General features: G+C 40.6%; 1 protein-coding gene across 3 annotated transcripts; it reads right to left on the bottom strand.

The window, feature by feature from the left end:
* Positions 1–2838: 2838 nt before the first annotated feature.
* Positions 2839–14593, bottom strand: qtrt2 (queuine tRNA-ribosyltransferase accessory subunit 2). Of its 3 annotated transcripts, none has more exons than XM_028970623.1 (9): positions 14544–14593; positions 13954–14196; positions 12881–12936; positions 11955–12076; positions 11363–11572; positions 10864–11063; positions 6975–7126; positions 4655–4763; positions 2839–4528 (listed from the first exon to the last, which is right to left on the bottom strand). In XM_028970623.1, exons 2-9 carry the CDS (start codon positions 14151–14153, stop codon positions 4291–4293), a joined length of 1287 nt encoding a protein of 428 aa, XP_028826456.1. In that variant the 5' UTR covers positions 14154–14196; positions 14544–14593; the 3' UTR covers positions 2839–4290. The 3 variants fall into 3 exon arrangements, with proteins under 3 accessions (XP_028826456.1, XP_028826458.1, XP_028826457.1); XM_028970625.1 differs by having other exon boundaries at positions 12000–12076; XM_028970624.1 differs by having other exon boundaries at positions 14493–14561.
* Between the last annotated feature and the right edge of the window lie 1134 nt (positions 14594–15727).

Genomic DNA, 15727 nt, shown 5'->3' with positions numbered 1-15727 from the left:
TGCACCTTTTACAACAGGGGTCTCAAACTCAAATTAGCTGGGGGCCACAGCTAATTACTCACTTAAAAAGCAACAAGAAGTCCATCCTAAAAGTAATCACCATTTATACAGAAATGATACATGACACATTTATGTTACGTTGTGTACTTTGGCCATCATACCACAATTTCATGACCTTTACCAGGGCAGTACACGTTCAATTCTCATAACGCACAAATTTCATATTCTATTCTGAAACCACAGCAGATTTGTTCGAATATTATTCTGAGTTTGGGTATATTGTATCTGGTTGATCCCTAAATGTGGGACAGTTTGGCAATTCCACAGGATTATTTGCAGGTAAAATTAATCTAAACTTGGGTTCCACTTTATTTGAAAGATACAAATCCGCACTGTTAACCCAGTCAAGTGTGAAACGAGAAGCAGGATTATTTTCCAAATAATGTGGACAGTCAAACTTCCCACAAATATTTCTCAGCAGCCGTTGTGAAGCGCATCAGTTGCAATGTTAAGGTTTGCAGTCTCCTCCAACACGTCATACAGAAGGTTTTTAATCACCATATAATGGGTAGACACGAATTCAACTGGAAAACAGATAAGAGAATTGCCCAAGAAGAGAAGGTCAATGTGCACATTTGACCTATTCAGCAGCCCCCCACCCCTCTTGGTACAGCAGACATGGCTGACCTTTAATCCAACTTCCTGTGACCTCAACAGCTCCAGAAAACCTGAGCTTGAGGCGAGGGTCATGAAGAATGCCAGCCTCTCTCCCCCCACCAACCACAAGCCCCACTTCACATTCCCAAGCCAAGGACCTGTGAAGTGGATGCTCTGATTACTTCAGTCTTGACTCAGCGCCTTAAACGAGTTGCAACCTTTCTTAAACACTTAGATCGAGTGTTTAAACATGCATAATAAATGCTTCCCTGTGAAAAAAAAAAAAGCTCGATTAAATATTTACTGAAAAAGATTGGCTTTGACATCACAGGCCAAAAACAAAGGCAGGAGGAGTAATTCCCCGCAGGGCCATGTCACATAATGATATAGGGCTGCTAAATGAGTTCTGAAATGTCAGTCTGGTAATTATAATCTCCCATGTTCACCTTCATACATCATCCTGAAAATAATCTATTCTGAGAAGTAAAGAAACATGCTCAAATTTGGGCCAAGTGTATTCAATAGTTCAGGCATTACCAGGGGAACTGTTCCCAGGTCAGCCACATACGTTCTATCCATTGCTCGCAGCGGCGCATCAGTGGGGCACTTTCATTATTGAAACTGACAAAGTAATATATTTATTTTCCTCCCATTACAGAGTGGGATTTCACAGTGCATACATTCTCATTTGATACCCACAACACTGTGTCAGAATCTTTTGACGCTTGAGAATCAAGTGGAACCGCTGGGAAATCTGATCAGGGCCATCAGTGTCTGTTTCCGTCATCTCCTACTTGAAATGAGACTCACACTCAGGAGGCTCACTGTGACCTAACGATCTGAGTTGTTTCTAAGTCAAATTTACAATTAGAAAAAATGTCTGCTCTGTTGAAAAGGCCAGGATCAAAGTGATGACACAAGCAACCAAATTGTGGGGGCTATGATGTGAGGATTTCATTTGTGGCTTGCAGAGAGAACCTTGTGGGACTTGGCTTTAATCCATTCCTCCAAAACCAAAATTAATTAACAATTAAAAACAAAAGGTTCTTTCCCTTCATATATACAACAGACAAAATGATTATATGACTTGTGCTTGTGAAGTAATGTCACATTAACATTCAAAAGGGGACATACAGTAGGAACAGTGGGTAATTATTAGGCCCAGTCATTTAACTCATGGGTACCCCAGAGTTAAATTGTAGGGAACATTATTATTAATCTATGCAAAGCAAACATATGCAGTAAACATGTTAAATTCGATTATGATTTTAAGGTAGGAGGTGATACTGAGTTGTCAACAGGATCTCAACTCCATGTGACAAATGGTCTCTTCTCATTTGAAAGTTTTTGGATACACACAATAAATTGTCATTTTTATAAAAAAAAAAAAAAAAAGACTTAAAGTAAAAGTAAGCAATGACTTGTTTGCAATAGGTGAAATAATAATTTGTTTAAAATGACAGTGATTAATGGGCAAATGTGCCACTATGGTAGCACGGCAATAATTATTTTCTACCAGGCAGCTTAGTAAGTCCAGTATTTACAATTCTTAATGCTGGTGATGACGTGTTGTGGGATGAGGGGCGAAGGCTTGCGGTGGGAATCTGTTCGGCGCAGCAGAGAGCAGGAAAACTTTTAATGATCTCCTCCACACTTTCCCTCTCACTAATTGGCTCAAACAAAGAGTGACAATGACCCGCTGGGCGGGCTTTTAAATCGAAATTCCACACGCTGTTACTCACTGGCCTTTCTCTTCAGCCTCGGCACAACTGTGCACATACACAACTGCCCGTGACAGCTTACTAGCCCCTATATCTCAATCATTGCAGTGCCTATTATCTGTCCATTCATACTCAAAAACTGGCAACACAATCCTCCAGTTCGCTGCCCCAGACCCTTAGAGAAACACCAATTTATGGTAGTGTGTGCAGCGGAGTGTTATGGTGATCATTGCTTGATATCTCAGTCGCTGAGACCTTATTAAATCTTCATCTGCAGGAGGTGTGACAGTGAACCTGGCAGCTCTGTTGCCGATGTCATCACTAAACTGTTTGCAAAAGGGGCAAGTATATTAAAAGAAAAGCATAGTGATTTGATATGAACCTAAGATTTTTTTTATATATTTATTAACAGAATTTATTGTTAGTACAAAAAAAAAATACAAAAATACACTTTGTGGAGTTGTTTTAGTTCCATAGTCGCATTAAATAGAATATGATAGAATTTTGCACCATCATTCAAGACAGTTCAAATTTGGGATTTTCAGTCATTCCAGCACAAAATAAAGGTTGATGGCCAGCACACTGAGTCTGAATTAGCAATTAAGTATCTACTGACACTGCATTTTGACACTGAGTGGTGTCGCCAAAGGTCACGTGCAGGGACAGTATTTGTTATTTTTTCACCCTCATATCTAGAAAAGATGCATCTTCAGGTATGTTCAGTACAGTATCTATTTTATGTCACTGTGAGTATGAAACCAATCCCTGTAATGGAAAATGATAATGTTTCATATGCTTGCAGGATTTTATAACGGCAAATTCTTTTTCAGTGCTTTTTCTATGCACGTACAAAGGTGTATTTTGATTTAATTTTTGCAGGAATCAGTTTGTGCTTTTGGAAGGTCAGCTTAATCTTCTGCTTTGGTAAAAAAAATGGAAAAACCTGATTATCAGGGTTTCGTCCCAGCACTGCGAGCTGGCAACAGAAAGAGTGTAGGGGTGAGATATAAATACATGTGTGTACCTTAGTCAGACAGAGTCTTCCTGCTGCATAGCAGAGGCTCTCAATAAACTTTTTCCCTTTCCTCTGCACCATTTGGCTGGGACTTTCCTTCTGTTAAATTTTTTTTTTTATTTCCACGACATCTCCAAAACTGAGAGCATGTTTACCATATGTGAAAATGAGGTGTCAACATTTTGGAAGAAATTACATTTTAAAAAGCACATGAAATGAATTTATATTACACTGTGAAGCATTTACTTAAAGGCTAAGAGCAAGGATTATTTCCATGTGGTATTAACAGTGTTTGACTTGTAAATACCAGAGCTAACCTTTCAGACCATAATCGTTGGCAAACTCAAAGGAATTCAGCTAATTAAGTGGATAATACTAAAAAGTGGAGTGCCTTCCTTACCACTGCAAATGAGGAACATTAATTATACTGCTTGGAGGCAAGAGCAACCTTCCAGCATTGTGATCCGAGACTTAATATTCTGATCAGCAACTTTGTACATGTTGAACTGGAGCCAGAAGCTCTGTATCTACTCTCAAGTTGAGGGAATAAACCCATACAGCAATACTCTGAGCAACGTTTGGTGATGCTAACCAGTAACATAACCAGTAAGCTGAAACATTATATGCAGGAAAAAACAGTAGTTGTATTAAATTTGTACACATCTTTTTAAAAATGCAGTGACATACAGTTATAAAGATACTATGAACCTATAATGGAGAATCCCACATGTCATTGAATCTGTCATTGAATACATGGGTGACATACTGTAACATGTTGTAGGCCCTTCTCCAGCCTCATATTCTAATGAATATTAGCAGTCAGGTTGGTAGTGGCAAAGGCATTTTTTTTTTTTTTTTACACATGGTCCAATAAATTCACATTTTGCTGTTCCTTGGTCACTCGTTTATTTGGACCTGAAGTATCTTTCTTTTAAAGTCGACTAGTCGGTCCTGGGATAGAGCTTGTCGCAGTGTGCTGAAGAAGACCAAATAGTGTGCCAAATTGTGTAACATTAGCAATACGCCTGCCAGGAGCTCATTGGTAACCAGCAGGTGATGGACGTACGCCCTCTGGTGGTTTCGACAGCAGTAGCAATCACAGCCAGCTACCAGTGGACGGAAGTCGTCCCGATACCTGCAGAAGATTATCTTCATATTTATAAGTCTGAAACGCGGTTTCATTTAATCCATTTTAAGGGATGAATGATGGCTAGTTAGAAGAACAGTCTCCTCAGAGGGACCTTCCTTCCCACTCTTTTACCTTGCATCTCTTAGATCCATCTCAAAGCGAGTCATCTTGCCCACAATTTCAGGGCTGTCAGCTCCATTCTCCCGTTCTCTCATGGGTCGGTCCTCATTGGATTCAAGCACTGATGAGCAAATTAGATTAAATATTACATTTCACAGTAAACATACAGCCCTTGAGTTCATGACAATTGCATTCTTTGACACCTAATAAGATAGAACATTACATCTTTGGTCCTTCTTTGTGTTCCTTGATCTTTCTGCTAATCATATGGATCACTGGATTCCAGCCCAGGCCTGGAGGGGGGAAGTCCCTCAGCATTTAAATTTTTCCCCACCTGTTTTGGCTGCTAACATTTCAACCATGTAATCAAAACCAGGTACACTGGTCTCCTCTGAACCGGTACAGATATAAAAAGTGGACCAGCTACAGGACCCTGGAGGACTTTGTTGCATAAATTTCGCACATGAAAAAATATGACTTGCATGTGCACATTTGTGGGCTTCACTAGATTCCACAGCAAATGGTCTGAAATCGGGAATTACTTCACATATGTTCACAAGCATAGAAAATTTGAGCATAGTAGTTTCTTTATTCCAATAAAAATAAGTGAATAAAACCGACTGCATCAGACTGTGGGAGGTTACAGAAGCATTCGCATAGCTGGAAGCACTTCTCAATAGACCTTCATTTGTTTCACTACCAATTTATGAAGACATACCATGAAAGCATTTTATGTGTGGCTAATCCATGTGCTCAGGGGGTCCTTTATTAGGAAAAACAGATATTTTGCGTGCAGGGTATTCTTCAGATAAAAAAATTCTCCTATCCTATGCAACCCAAAAATTAGGTGATGATATTCAAATATACAGAACAGAATAGAACAGCACTAAGCTGAGAAGATAAAATAAAACTTGCTCTAGCAAGATATGTTATTTTTCATCAGTTATTTTTGGAAAGAATTTCTGTTTTTTGTGGCTTGAAGACATTTATCCAAAATTCACACATACATCTCACTTTTTTTCTCTGAGGAAAATGTGAGGGCAGATGATCTGATGTCTCTACAAGAACTTTTCCAACTTCTATGACAAAAAAGAAAGTTTATGACAAATGAGGTCCCTCAACCAGTCTCAGTAAACCAAAGGCACAGAAAGGGCAGCGTCTGAGAGCACAAATGGAAGCCAGGGAACAAAAAGAAAGAGGATGGGTGGCATGGGAGAATGAGACAGACAGGAGGGGGTAAGTGGATTAAAAAGTGGTCCGGAGTTGGCGAGGGTGGCAGATTGGGGTGAAGCTCTCGTCCTCTCTCTGCGGGGCACATTAATTGGCTGAGAGTGGGAATTTTGTCTGTTTCAAAATTTCACAAGGTACTTCGTAAATATCAGAGCATGCCAGCTCCTTCCAACCCCATTAAACACCTCCTGCAGAATCAATTTGTTCCTGATTGATATCAGGGATCCCTATACATCACGATCGCAATCAATGACTTTTGTCTGTCAGACCCCTTCAAAAGATGTGTTGTCTCATCATCAGACACTGAATTTTCCACATATTCCTTTGGAGTGTTAGAATGCAATGATGGAGATAAATTTCTTTCACTGCACAGCAGACTCGATTTCACACACTGATTTGTCGGTTTGTATTTCTAAGAACCCAATTATTGCTTTTAACCCAAGGTTAAACATGCACAAAGCCACAAGACTCTCTCCTTCCACGTATCCTTCCCAGACACACACTACCCTCTGTTGTTTAAGAAGCCCAGCAAACTGCATCAGCAGATATGAACCTGAGTGCCTCCTAAATGCATTGTGGCAAATGTGTGTCCCTGGAGTAGCATTAGCAATGCAAACGTGTATGGATGCAGAAAAAGAAACAAAATAAGCAAAATAATGATAATAAAAAAAAACTTAAGACACACAATTTGGAATAAATTAGCACTAAATTAGCAATTTTCATAATTAAACAGCTTTGTCTGATCAGTTTTATCTGCCTCACAACTTATATGCATCAAACCACACTGAAAGTCACAGGGGTCGCATCCATCAAAAAGCTACTCCTGAACTGATGTTTCAATGGCGAGCATTAATCTTGATATCTGCAACTCCAGGGTGTTTTCAGTACATTCTTATTTACGCAAAACCTTTTTTTTTTTATGTTGAGTGCATCCACATAATTAATTGTTTAAATTCACGATGCCTGTTTTACATAATTGGCATATATAAAATAATAATATGCATCTATATCTATAAAATAATTGCACACTTGAGCAACTAGGAGGTTTACGTTAATTAATAAGTTTTAATATGTTGACACACATTTACTTTGGCTGATATACCTGCACTCTCAGGGTCAGACTCCAGGCTGAAGTCGAAGCAAAGGGCACAGCCACGCTCAGTTACTTGGTAGGGGAAGAAGCTCTCAAACAGGTCCACCCCTGCCTCCACACAAGCCACAACCTCATCAGGGCACCCAACCCCCTGCAAAACCCTGGGGGTAAAAAAAAAATAATAATAATAAAGACACAACACATCAAAACATTCATGTTGGAACATTTATAAAATTAATACAAAACGGGTTTTAAATCAAAGCATTACAAGGACGGAAAATTGAAAACGTGTTGTTCAGTCAGTATTTGCCCATAGCACAGAAGATTAACAGAGATCTGGGAACATGGAGACACTCGCTTGAGTGGAGGAAAAAAAAAAAAAGCCGATTTGAGAAATACAGCTGCGGCCGTGGCTCGAGTCCCAGATGTGCCTCTCAATATGGCATTTTGTAATGGACCAGGACTTGTTGTCTAATTGTGAACAGAATCATCTTGTTCATAAAATTATTTTATTTAGACAAGCTGGGGAAATTCATTTGTCAGTTCAGCTCCATAATTTCCTACAGAATTGTACCAAATGGTGCACACTCACTACTCACTCCCTATATATAAGTGATTAAGCCTAATACTGTATTGAAATGAAAAATATGTTAGAATGTTCAAATGCAAATGGTTTGAGAATATTTCTAAAACCTTCATCAATATTTTACAACCAAGCCTAGTGTCTGTGCCTCACCGCCCATTACACTGAGACAAGCAAAAATAGGATTCGTGTCAGGGTGGCAAGGAGGAGACAAAAATGGAAGTTTTCAGCCGGAGGCAGCAGTTATTTTTGAGCGAGAACAAATTACACACAAGATAGAGCGACACGTCTAATGTTAAGGTTGCAGATAAAAACTCATTTCCAACAATAAAAATGCATGTTGTCTGCAGTGCATTCTCACCAGTGCCAGAAATCCAAAACGTTATCTTGTGATCAACACACTGAAATACAGCATGTCATATGTGAGGCGTCCGTTATGTAAACTGCAAGCAAACATATTTCACTCGTTCAACCTCCTCTTGCCATACGCGGAATTTGTGTGCGAGAACCTGAAATGGATGGCCTGACAAAACCTCTCAGAACATTTTGCATTAGAGCAGACACGAAGTTAGTCAAGTTAGATGAGTGACGAATGCCTGCCACTTGTGTTACTGGGGTTTTAAACCATCGAATTTAAATGATAAATCAAAGTGGATCCAAAATCCACTGTAAGCCACTGGCGTTTTTCTTCTGTTGGTTCACTGTTGTAGTGAACATGAAAGTCGCTAGAGCCAAAGATTAATTAAATGTACAGCCTGTAAACAACCAACTTCTGGACGTAGGTTGTAGAAGAAGAGTAAAAATCCTGCCCCTCACAGTTGGTTACATGTTGAGTAATTGTAGAATAGAATTAAAGTGTGTACTAGAAGGGGAATAAAGAGGAATTTGTTCAACCAGCATGAAGCACGACAATTAAGCACGATACTGTTAACAAGGTAATTACATCACAATAAGGACACCCAACTGGGATGAGATTGGGCTCAGCGCCACTCTGAAAGGTCTGTGGCACATACCTACATTGATTGCTATGTTTAGATCTATCCTCTTGTCCCACACCGGGCCACAGAGCCACCTCTGTGACGACTTGTTCACTAATGAGTTTTTTTGTCCTTCCACATAGCAGCCGACACAAGACTCAAAAATAAAGAGCTTGAAAAATGGGACGAGGATCACGAGTGCCGAGCTCCAACTGCTTGATGCTCTGATGTCACTTCCCAGGGGAACCAGAGTCCTGCTTGGCCGTACTATACAATTTAAAACGTAGAGGATGCCTCCCATAGTGGGCGAACATCTACATCCGTGTTAGCTGTAGAATCGGATCACAGACCACGTCCCATCCCTACTCATTAAGCCGCAATGGAAGGACGTCCCAAAGCTCTTGTTTTCCAAGCTGAACTGACACAGGAGTTCATGCATGACAGTTAGAACACAAATCTACTCCTGCACAACCCAGACAGATGGACAACACGGCAAGGGACTTCATAATAACAACCTAACAATCTGCTTATTTGACTTGCTGCAATTAAGGAGAAAAATATAAAACACCAAGAATTATGCTGATGCACTATGTAAAACAACCTCACAAAAAAGGACCAGGCTCCCAGCCTGGTTGCTGCCTGTGTGGAATTGGCAGTCTCTTTATTCAAGGGAAAATTACACACCCTGGCTGGCTGGTTGAATGAATTTGGGAAAAATAAACTTATATACCAGGAACTGCATTTCATGTTTGAATAAAGACTGAAGGGTAATGGGGATTCAGTAAAGATTAAACATCAAAAATCTATCCTTTTTTTTATTATTTAAAATATTGCATATCCCCCAGAGCCAGGTCTTGCTTGTCTTCCAGGAGAGCAGTCGCACAGTAAATAGCAAAAGATGATCTAAATCCATTTGCTGACAAAGTATAATGGAAAGTCTCTGAGCCATTGCCCTCAGGACATGGATTTCGGATCCTGCTTCAGCAAAGCAATGACTGTAATATTCTGCTATTCTGCACTCTAGTATTTTGCTTTCTCAGTGAAATCAAGCATTATTTACCAAAGCATATTCATATAATTATGCTACAGAATCAACCCCATTACCCTAATTCCCCAGCAGAAGATTATTTCAGCTTCAGTATTTCAAAACCGCTGAGATCTGGTTTTATTTATATTTTTCCTAGTACTAGAAATCAGAAGATATAAAGCAGTAAGGGATGATAAGAAAGGTAAATAATGGTAGAAAAAAGAAAGTTAAAATGAAATACCGAATGATTAATAACCCAACAATATATGTTTTTTTAATTACACCAACAAGAATGTCAATCTCTGCATTCATTAAATTACTAACATGACAATCACTTTCAATTTCATAATTTAGGGTGGGACAGCCCAGAGTTGCACATTTTGACTCACTGACATCTAAAGGTCAAATTTTCTTAGGCAATTAAGTAATTATTTGCATGACTGTTTTGTCTTCTATTCTCTACCCTGCACAAAACAGCTGGGTAATGAACACTGAATTTAAAATCACAATATCATCTAAACGTCAGGAAAATAAACCATAAAAAGGCCATGGTCTGGTGGGGAATAGGCTCTCTTGCGATAACAATACTATAACTAATAAAAGCAAAAAAATGGAGATAAGATGGAACACCATCAATGGCTCAACCTCATTAGCTCTTATTTCTGCTTTACATTTGCCAGTTAATTAAAGAACATGTATACCCACCTTACGCTGAGTGACTCTTACACACGCCACTTCGCTCTCAGTCAACTGGCTGCTTACTCTTATGCCGTGTCCAGAAGTGTCACATTCTGCTCCAATTTGTGCCAAACCAATTTGGTCCAAGGGGGGTGATTCAGTAATGAACAAATCCCACTAGGTCAAGAAGGGAAGCAGTACTCCTAACGAGTCCGGACCCAGCCCAGGGGATTCCAGGTCCAAGAGGTTCTTGGAAAAATATGCTCCCCTTTCCTCCCATTTTACTAGCACTGCCAACCCTGTCAAATGAGTGGAAATACTGTAATCATGGTATAATGGACTGTGGGGAGAGGGAGCACTGTAAACCAGTACTCCCAGTGTAGTTCATGAGAGAGGATTGAGTTGCCATGGCTCCTGGGAGGGGGGGTTAAAAGAAAAAAAGAAAGGGGGTTGCCATGGTTCCTTCAAGTCCTACATAGTGTGCGGCTAATCAGTTGAGAGAGTGGTGGGGAGACCAGAAGGAGGCTCAAGTGCAGCTTCTCGGTCTCCTACAGAGAGGTGGAAACGCATGTGTGAGCCCCGCTGAACGAGGGCGTAATTAGTGTTGACACGAGGAATATAGCAGGGATTTACCGCGGTTTGTCCGGCGGCAGCTCAGCCACTACAGCAGCAATCAGCTGACTCCGCATCCCCTGCTCCATGGCGCCGGACTGGAAGCCGTCTAGAACGAAGCCGCCCACAGGACGCTTGGCTGTCTCCCGTGCTGACCTCAGCCTCTCTTCCTGTATGTCGCCACCTTCCACCACGCCAAAAATCTCCGCCTGCTTTAAAGCCTGCATCAGGGAGAGTGAGTATTCAAGAGATCACGGCAGGATACGGGCACACAAGCCTGAGAAAAGCACAGCCAGTCAGCACCTTCAATATATTTAGCACACAGGAAAGCAACATTCTATGGAATTAACTAATTAATTCAAGCTAATAAGCTCAAGGTCATTAGCTAACGCATGCAGAAAATTAGAAAAACATAGGTTTGTTTCTCTTCCAGCATATTATTTTGGCGAATGTCATGTGCCTGAATACATTAGTGTGAACACTAATTTTAGAAAGACAACAAACAGAGCTTGTTCAGTGCCTGTGATTTCTGGTGCAGCAGCAGACACTCATCCAGGTGGTTCAGGGTGCGGTCCACTGCTTTTCGGACCCGCTTGCGGGAGGTGTTCTGCTGCCAAGTCTCTCCGTCCGACATGCTTTGGTACCAGTCTGGCTGAATGGCCGCCTGGAGCGCCATATACCGGTCAACTGTCAGCTCGATTCGGCCTCCACTTCCCCACACAGACACTGTCTGCAAGAACAGAACCGCATGTTGCATCAGAGAGGAAAAAAAGATATTTTGCAGCATGTTCAAAGCTGAAACGTATTTCTAACAAGGACTGTGGAGCCACCTGGAGCAACTGCTGAAAACCAGTGTGTTGTTTAACCCCAGTCCTCACCTGGAGATACTTAACATATCTGGATTGAGTTTTTAATCCTGCCTATCTTGCACTCTGCCCAGATGGTGAGGCTCATGTATCAAGCACCTTTGGGTCCAATTAGTACCAAAGCTGAACAGATACATAGATTAACCAACTTTTGGACCTTTGCCACTGAACCAAAAAGAAAAAAAAAAAACATCCAAAGCATCATTACTCAGTGGAAAAATACAACGATGAAGACAAGTAACACACAATCCACCATTCCGGACTGATGACATGATGAGTTTGACCTCTGACCTTGTTGGTGACATGACCTGTGGGATAAGAGGCAGCAGGATCATGGAGTGAGGAGAACAGCACTGTATCATGCAGCCCTGTTAGGGTGAGGAACACAATCAGTTTAGAAGCATATACACTCAGTAAAACAGAAATTAACATTTTGCACCCTAGAATTATTTATTTTTTACAAAATACTTATCAACACTAAATGCACAAAGTAAAATGCCAACACCACCATCCATTGAGGGGACAAACGGAATACTTTCTGCAAACTCCATTAACCAATCAGGTCACAACTAGCCGCCTCCAGCAATTCTCGACTATGTTTCCACAAAAAAAAAAACAGATTGTTGTGAGTGTAATTATATTTCTAATTTTCAGCTTGCTCGCTGAAGGCTGCTAATGGCTCAGTGCATCTCTCTGCAGTGTTCTCTCACCGCGAGAGCTTTTTCTGCTTGCATGTGCACATACAGTGCGTGAATTAAAAAGCACATGGCACTTATCAGCATCATACATGCTCTTCCAGCAGCTCTCAGGCTGATTCTTCTTTTCAATAAATGATGAATATTCATGATTTGTTTAACTTTTAGGATTTCAGATCCTGGCGCTTTGAACATTTGCAACAAATCAATGTATGAGTGGATATAATTAGTTCCAATTTGGTCCTAGAGTTTAATCTAATGATCAATGTCGACAGAAAGTGTATTTCATGTTGACTTTTGTTGAAAAAAACTAAACTTTTCAGTGTGATGTGGTCAGCAGGATGTTCAAATCATAATGTATAATTAAAAAATTAATCGGTGTGACTATTTCATTAGTTATACAATACTGACTGTTCCTTCGGATGAATATTAATGAGGAAGGAAGAGAACTGTGGCAGACTTCTGTGTATCGCCTACCTGCAAATCTCCTTGCTCCCTCCTTAAACTCCTCAAGCACCTCCTGGTGCTCGGCTCTGCCAAGCAGATAAAAAAAAAATTACACTCACTGAGCAATTATGAAAGCTGTATATGAGGTTTATTGAAATCCCTCTAAACGCTCAGGGACACAATGGTAGTAATGATAGTAGTGTAGTAATGGCGAGTGTGTTACCCACTAGGCTACTACCCCACTATAGTCAGAAATCAATATAATTTCTTCACCGCAGCACTGGGCCTGGAGTCCGTAGCACAGGACCAAAACTGACTGTACCGTCAATGCTGCCATATAATGGCATTTGACTCTCAGACAATAAAAGTCCTAATAACTGGTATTCACATAAGAAAATGATGCTGTATGAGAATCTCTCTTTTTACATTGTACACAATATTACTAGCCTGTCATTGCTGCCCACTGCTCACCAAGGATGATGGATAAATGCAGAGGACACATTTTGTTGTGCTTTGCTGTGTTTCACACTCCCTTCACTTTTGAATGTTATATAAAAATGTACACTAATCAGCACACAACATTATTACCACAGAGAGTTGATGAGCAGAAAGTGGCTTAGCCTGTTGCCAGTGCAGTGTATAGTGTATATTAGGTGAACAAATAGAAGAATGTATCTGGCTTTGACAAGGACCAAATTAAGGTGGATAAACCATTATGGATGCTTTTGACCATGTTTTGCTGGGAAACCCTGGGTCCTTCGTTCATGTGGATGGTCCTTTTAAATATACCATGAACCTAAAAAAAATGTTGCAGAGAATTTATAACCCTTCACGTCAATGGTTTTCACTGATGGCAGTGCCTACTCCTCCCTTTTACATTTACAGCATTTATCAGACGCCGTTATCCAGAGTGCCTTACAATCAGTAGTTACAGGGACAGTCCCCCCCTAGAGCAAGTGTCTTGCTCAGGGACACAATGGTAGTAAGTGGGATTTGAACCTGGGTCTTGGCTACTACCACCCCCTTTTGACCGACTCGTTCAAGATTGGCAAGAAAAGTTGTGGCTGAAAGCGTTGCGCGTGAAAGAGGGGATCGGCGCTCACAGCGTGGCCGTGGTCAGCTGCGTGACAGCCGGCAGGCCGCCCAGGGTGCGGAGCGTGTCCTGTGTCAGGTGAGGGACGGAGGCGCAGCGCGTGTACAGGACGCATGCGGGAAATTCCAGCGAGTGCGTCCCGGTTTTCCCAAGTCCAGTCAACACTCCCAGCCGACATCCCTGCACGATTCGGGACAGCTCCAGTTTCATGGCATATGCGGCACCCCTGTTATACAGCTACTTTACACTCGTCCTGTAAAAAAACAAGGTTGTGAGCTGCAGCTATGTCTCGATTGCTAAAGACGTTGAAATTAAATTCAAACAGACACGCCACTTTGCTAATATTAGCCACAGTTCCAACATTTTCGTTCATTTATTTAAAAATCATTTGACGGTCTTCTCACAACCAGTACGATGCTGAAGCCATGCGGCTGACTAGCTCTTACTCCCAGCAGACACAAGTCAAAGTTAAAAAGCTAAAGCGCATGTCGCATTAACCTCCGAGGAGTACAGAAATGTCTTCAGCAAATGCAGAACAGTTACACGTACCGCTAAATATACTCGGCTCTGGCAACAAACTCTTAAACGCTGTTTGCTTACCGACTGAGATGTGAAAACTACACGTCGCACAGTGTTGACGTGTATTCAACCGTCGCGTTTAGTGACGTCATTGCGGAAATGGGAGGAGCTAGAAACAGTCCCTTTGCAGGTTAAAGTAGAACTTCTTGTCACTGTAGGTATTCTACATATAAAAAAATCTAATCACATAATGTTTAGTCCAGTGCAATAATGCATTTTCAGGTTAATATGACAGCAATATAGAAGCATAGCATTTATTGCACTATATACACAACAGCGAGCTTAAGCTTAAGGTCCTCTCGCAGCAGGGCATCATTCATAATGAAAGTGAATAAATAAATGCTGACATTTCCCCCCACAGTATCTGCACGACTATACACAATGACATGGATAAAATAATATTTTATGGATGCAATTAAATAATTAAAACCTACATTAAACATGCCAATACATCTGCATTTAAACAACACATTAGAGGAATATTGTAAAAGGAAATTAATAATTTAGCAACAAAGTGTTTTAATAATTTAGGCTACATAGCAAAAAAATGCAGTCATAAAAAAAGTTTCATGCTGAAAAGGGCAAACATCTTATTCACAGTCCTAAAATATTTTGCTTAGAATAGCTAGCCAACATTCCTACAAATTTGAGTACACTTACATAAACCTGACATAAACAGCATTCCTTATCATTTCCACTGTCGGAGATATAAGATGAGTTTGTCATAGTCACAAGAAAGTGCATTCATTCTTTGAGAGTTTAACTGACACCTCAATCGGTAAGGAATGGAAATGTGCTTGTGCGTTAATTGTAATGGTACTCTGAAGTGTGCACAATCAGACATTAGAGACTCAGCTCTTATCTCTGATTCCATTTGTTGCCAAAGTAATCGGCAATCAAGCTCAACAGGCCAATGAAATATAGTGCAAACCACAAAATGTTTGCAGTAAAATGTCACGTTTGTGTGAGAGGAGGCAGCCATGTCTGTCTCAAGAGTACCTCAATAGCACCTTAATGGTTGGTGGATTCGAACCTGCGACTTTGTAGTCACATGTTTGCTTTTTTTAGCATCTAGGCCAACTGATTAAAGGGAAATATTTTTTATAAGAATAAGTTAATCACACACAAAAAAACAGAATTAATGGAGGGAATTTTTTTTGGCCACGCACATCAATGATTGCTCTACTGGTGTCTATAGTAACCGC

The sequence above is a fragment of the Denticeps clupeoides genome, chromosome 2 (assembly GCF_900700375.1).
Source record: "Denticeps clupeoides chromosome 2, fDenClu1.1, whole genome shotgun sequence".
In the NCBI taxonomy this organism is placed as follows: Eukaryota; Metazoa; Chordata; class Actinopteri; order Clupeiformes; family Denticipitidae; genus Denticeps; species Denticeps clupeoides.
This window is presented reverse-complemented; position numbering and strand designations above follow the sequence as displayed.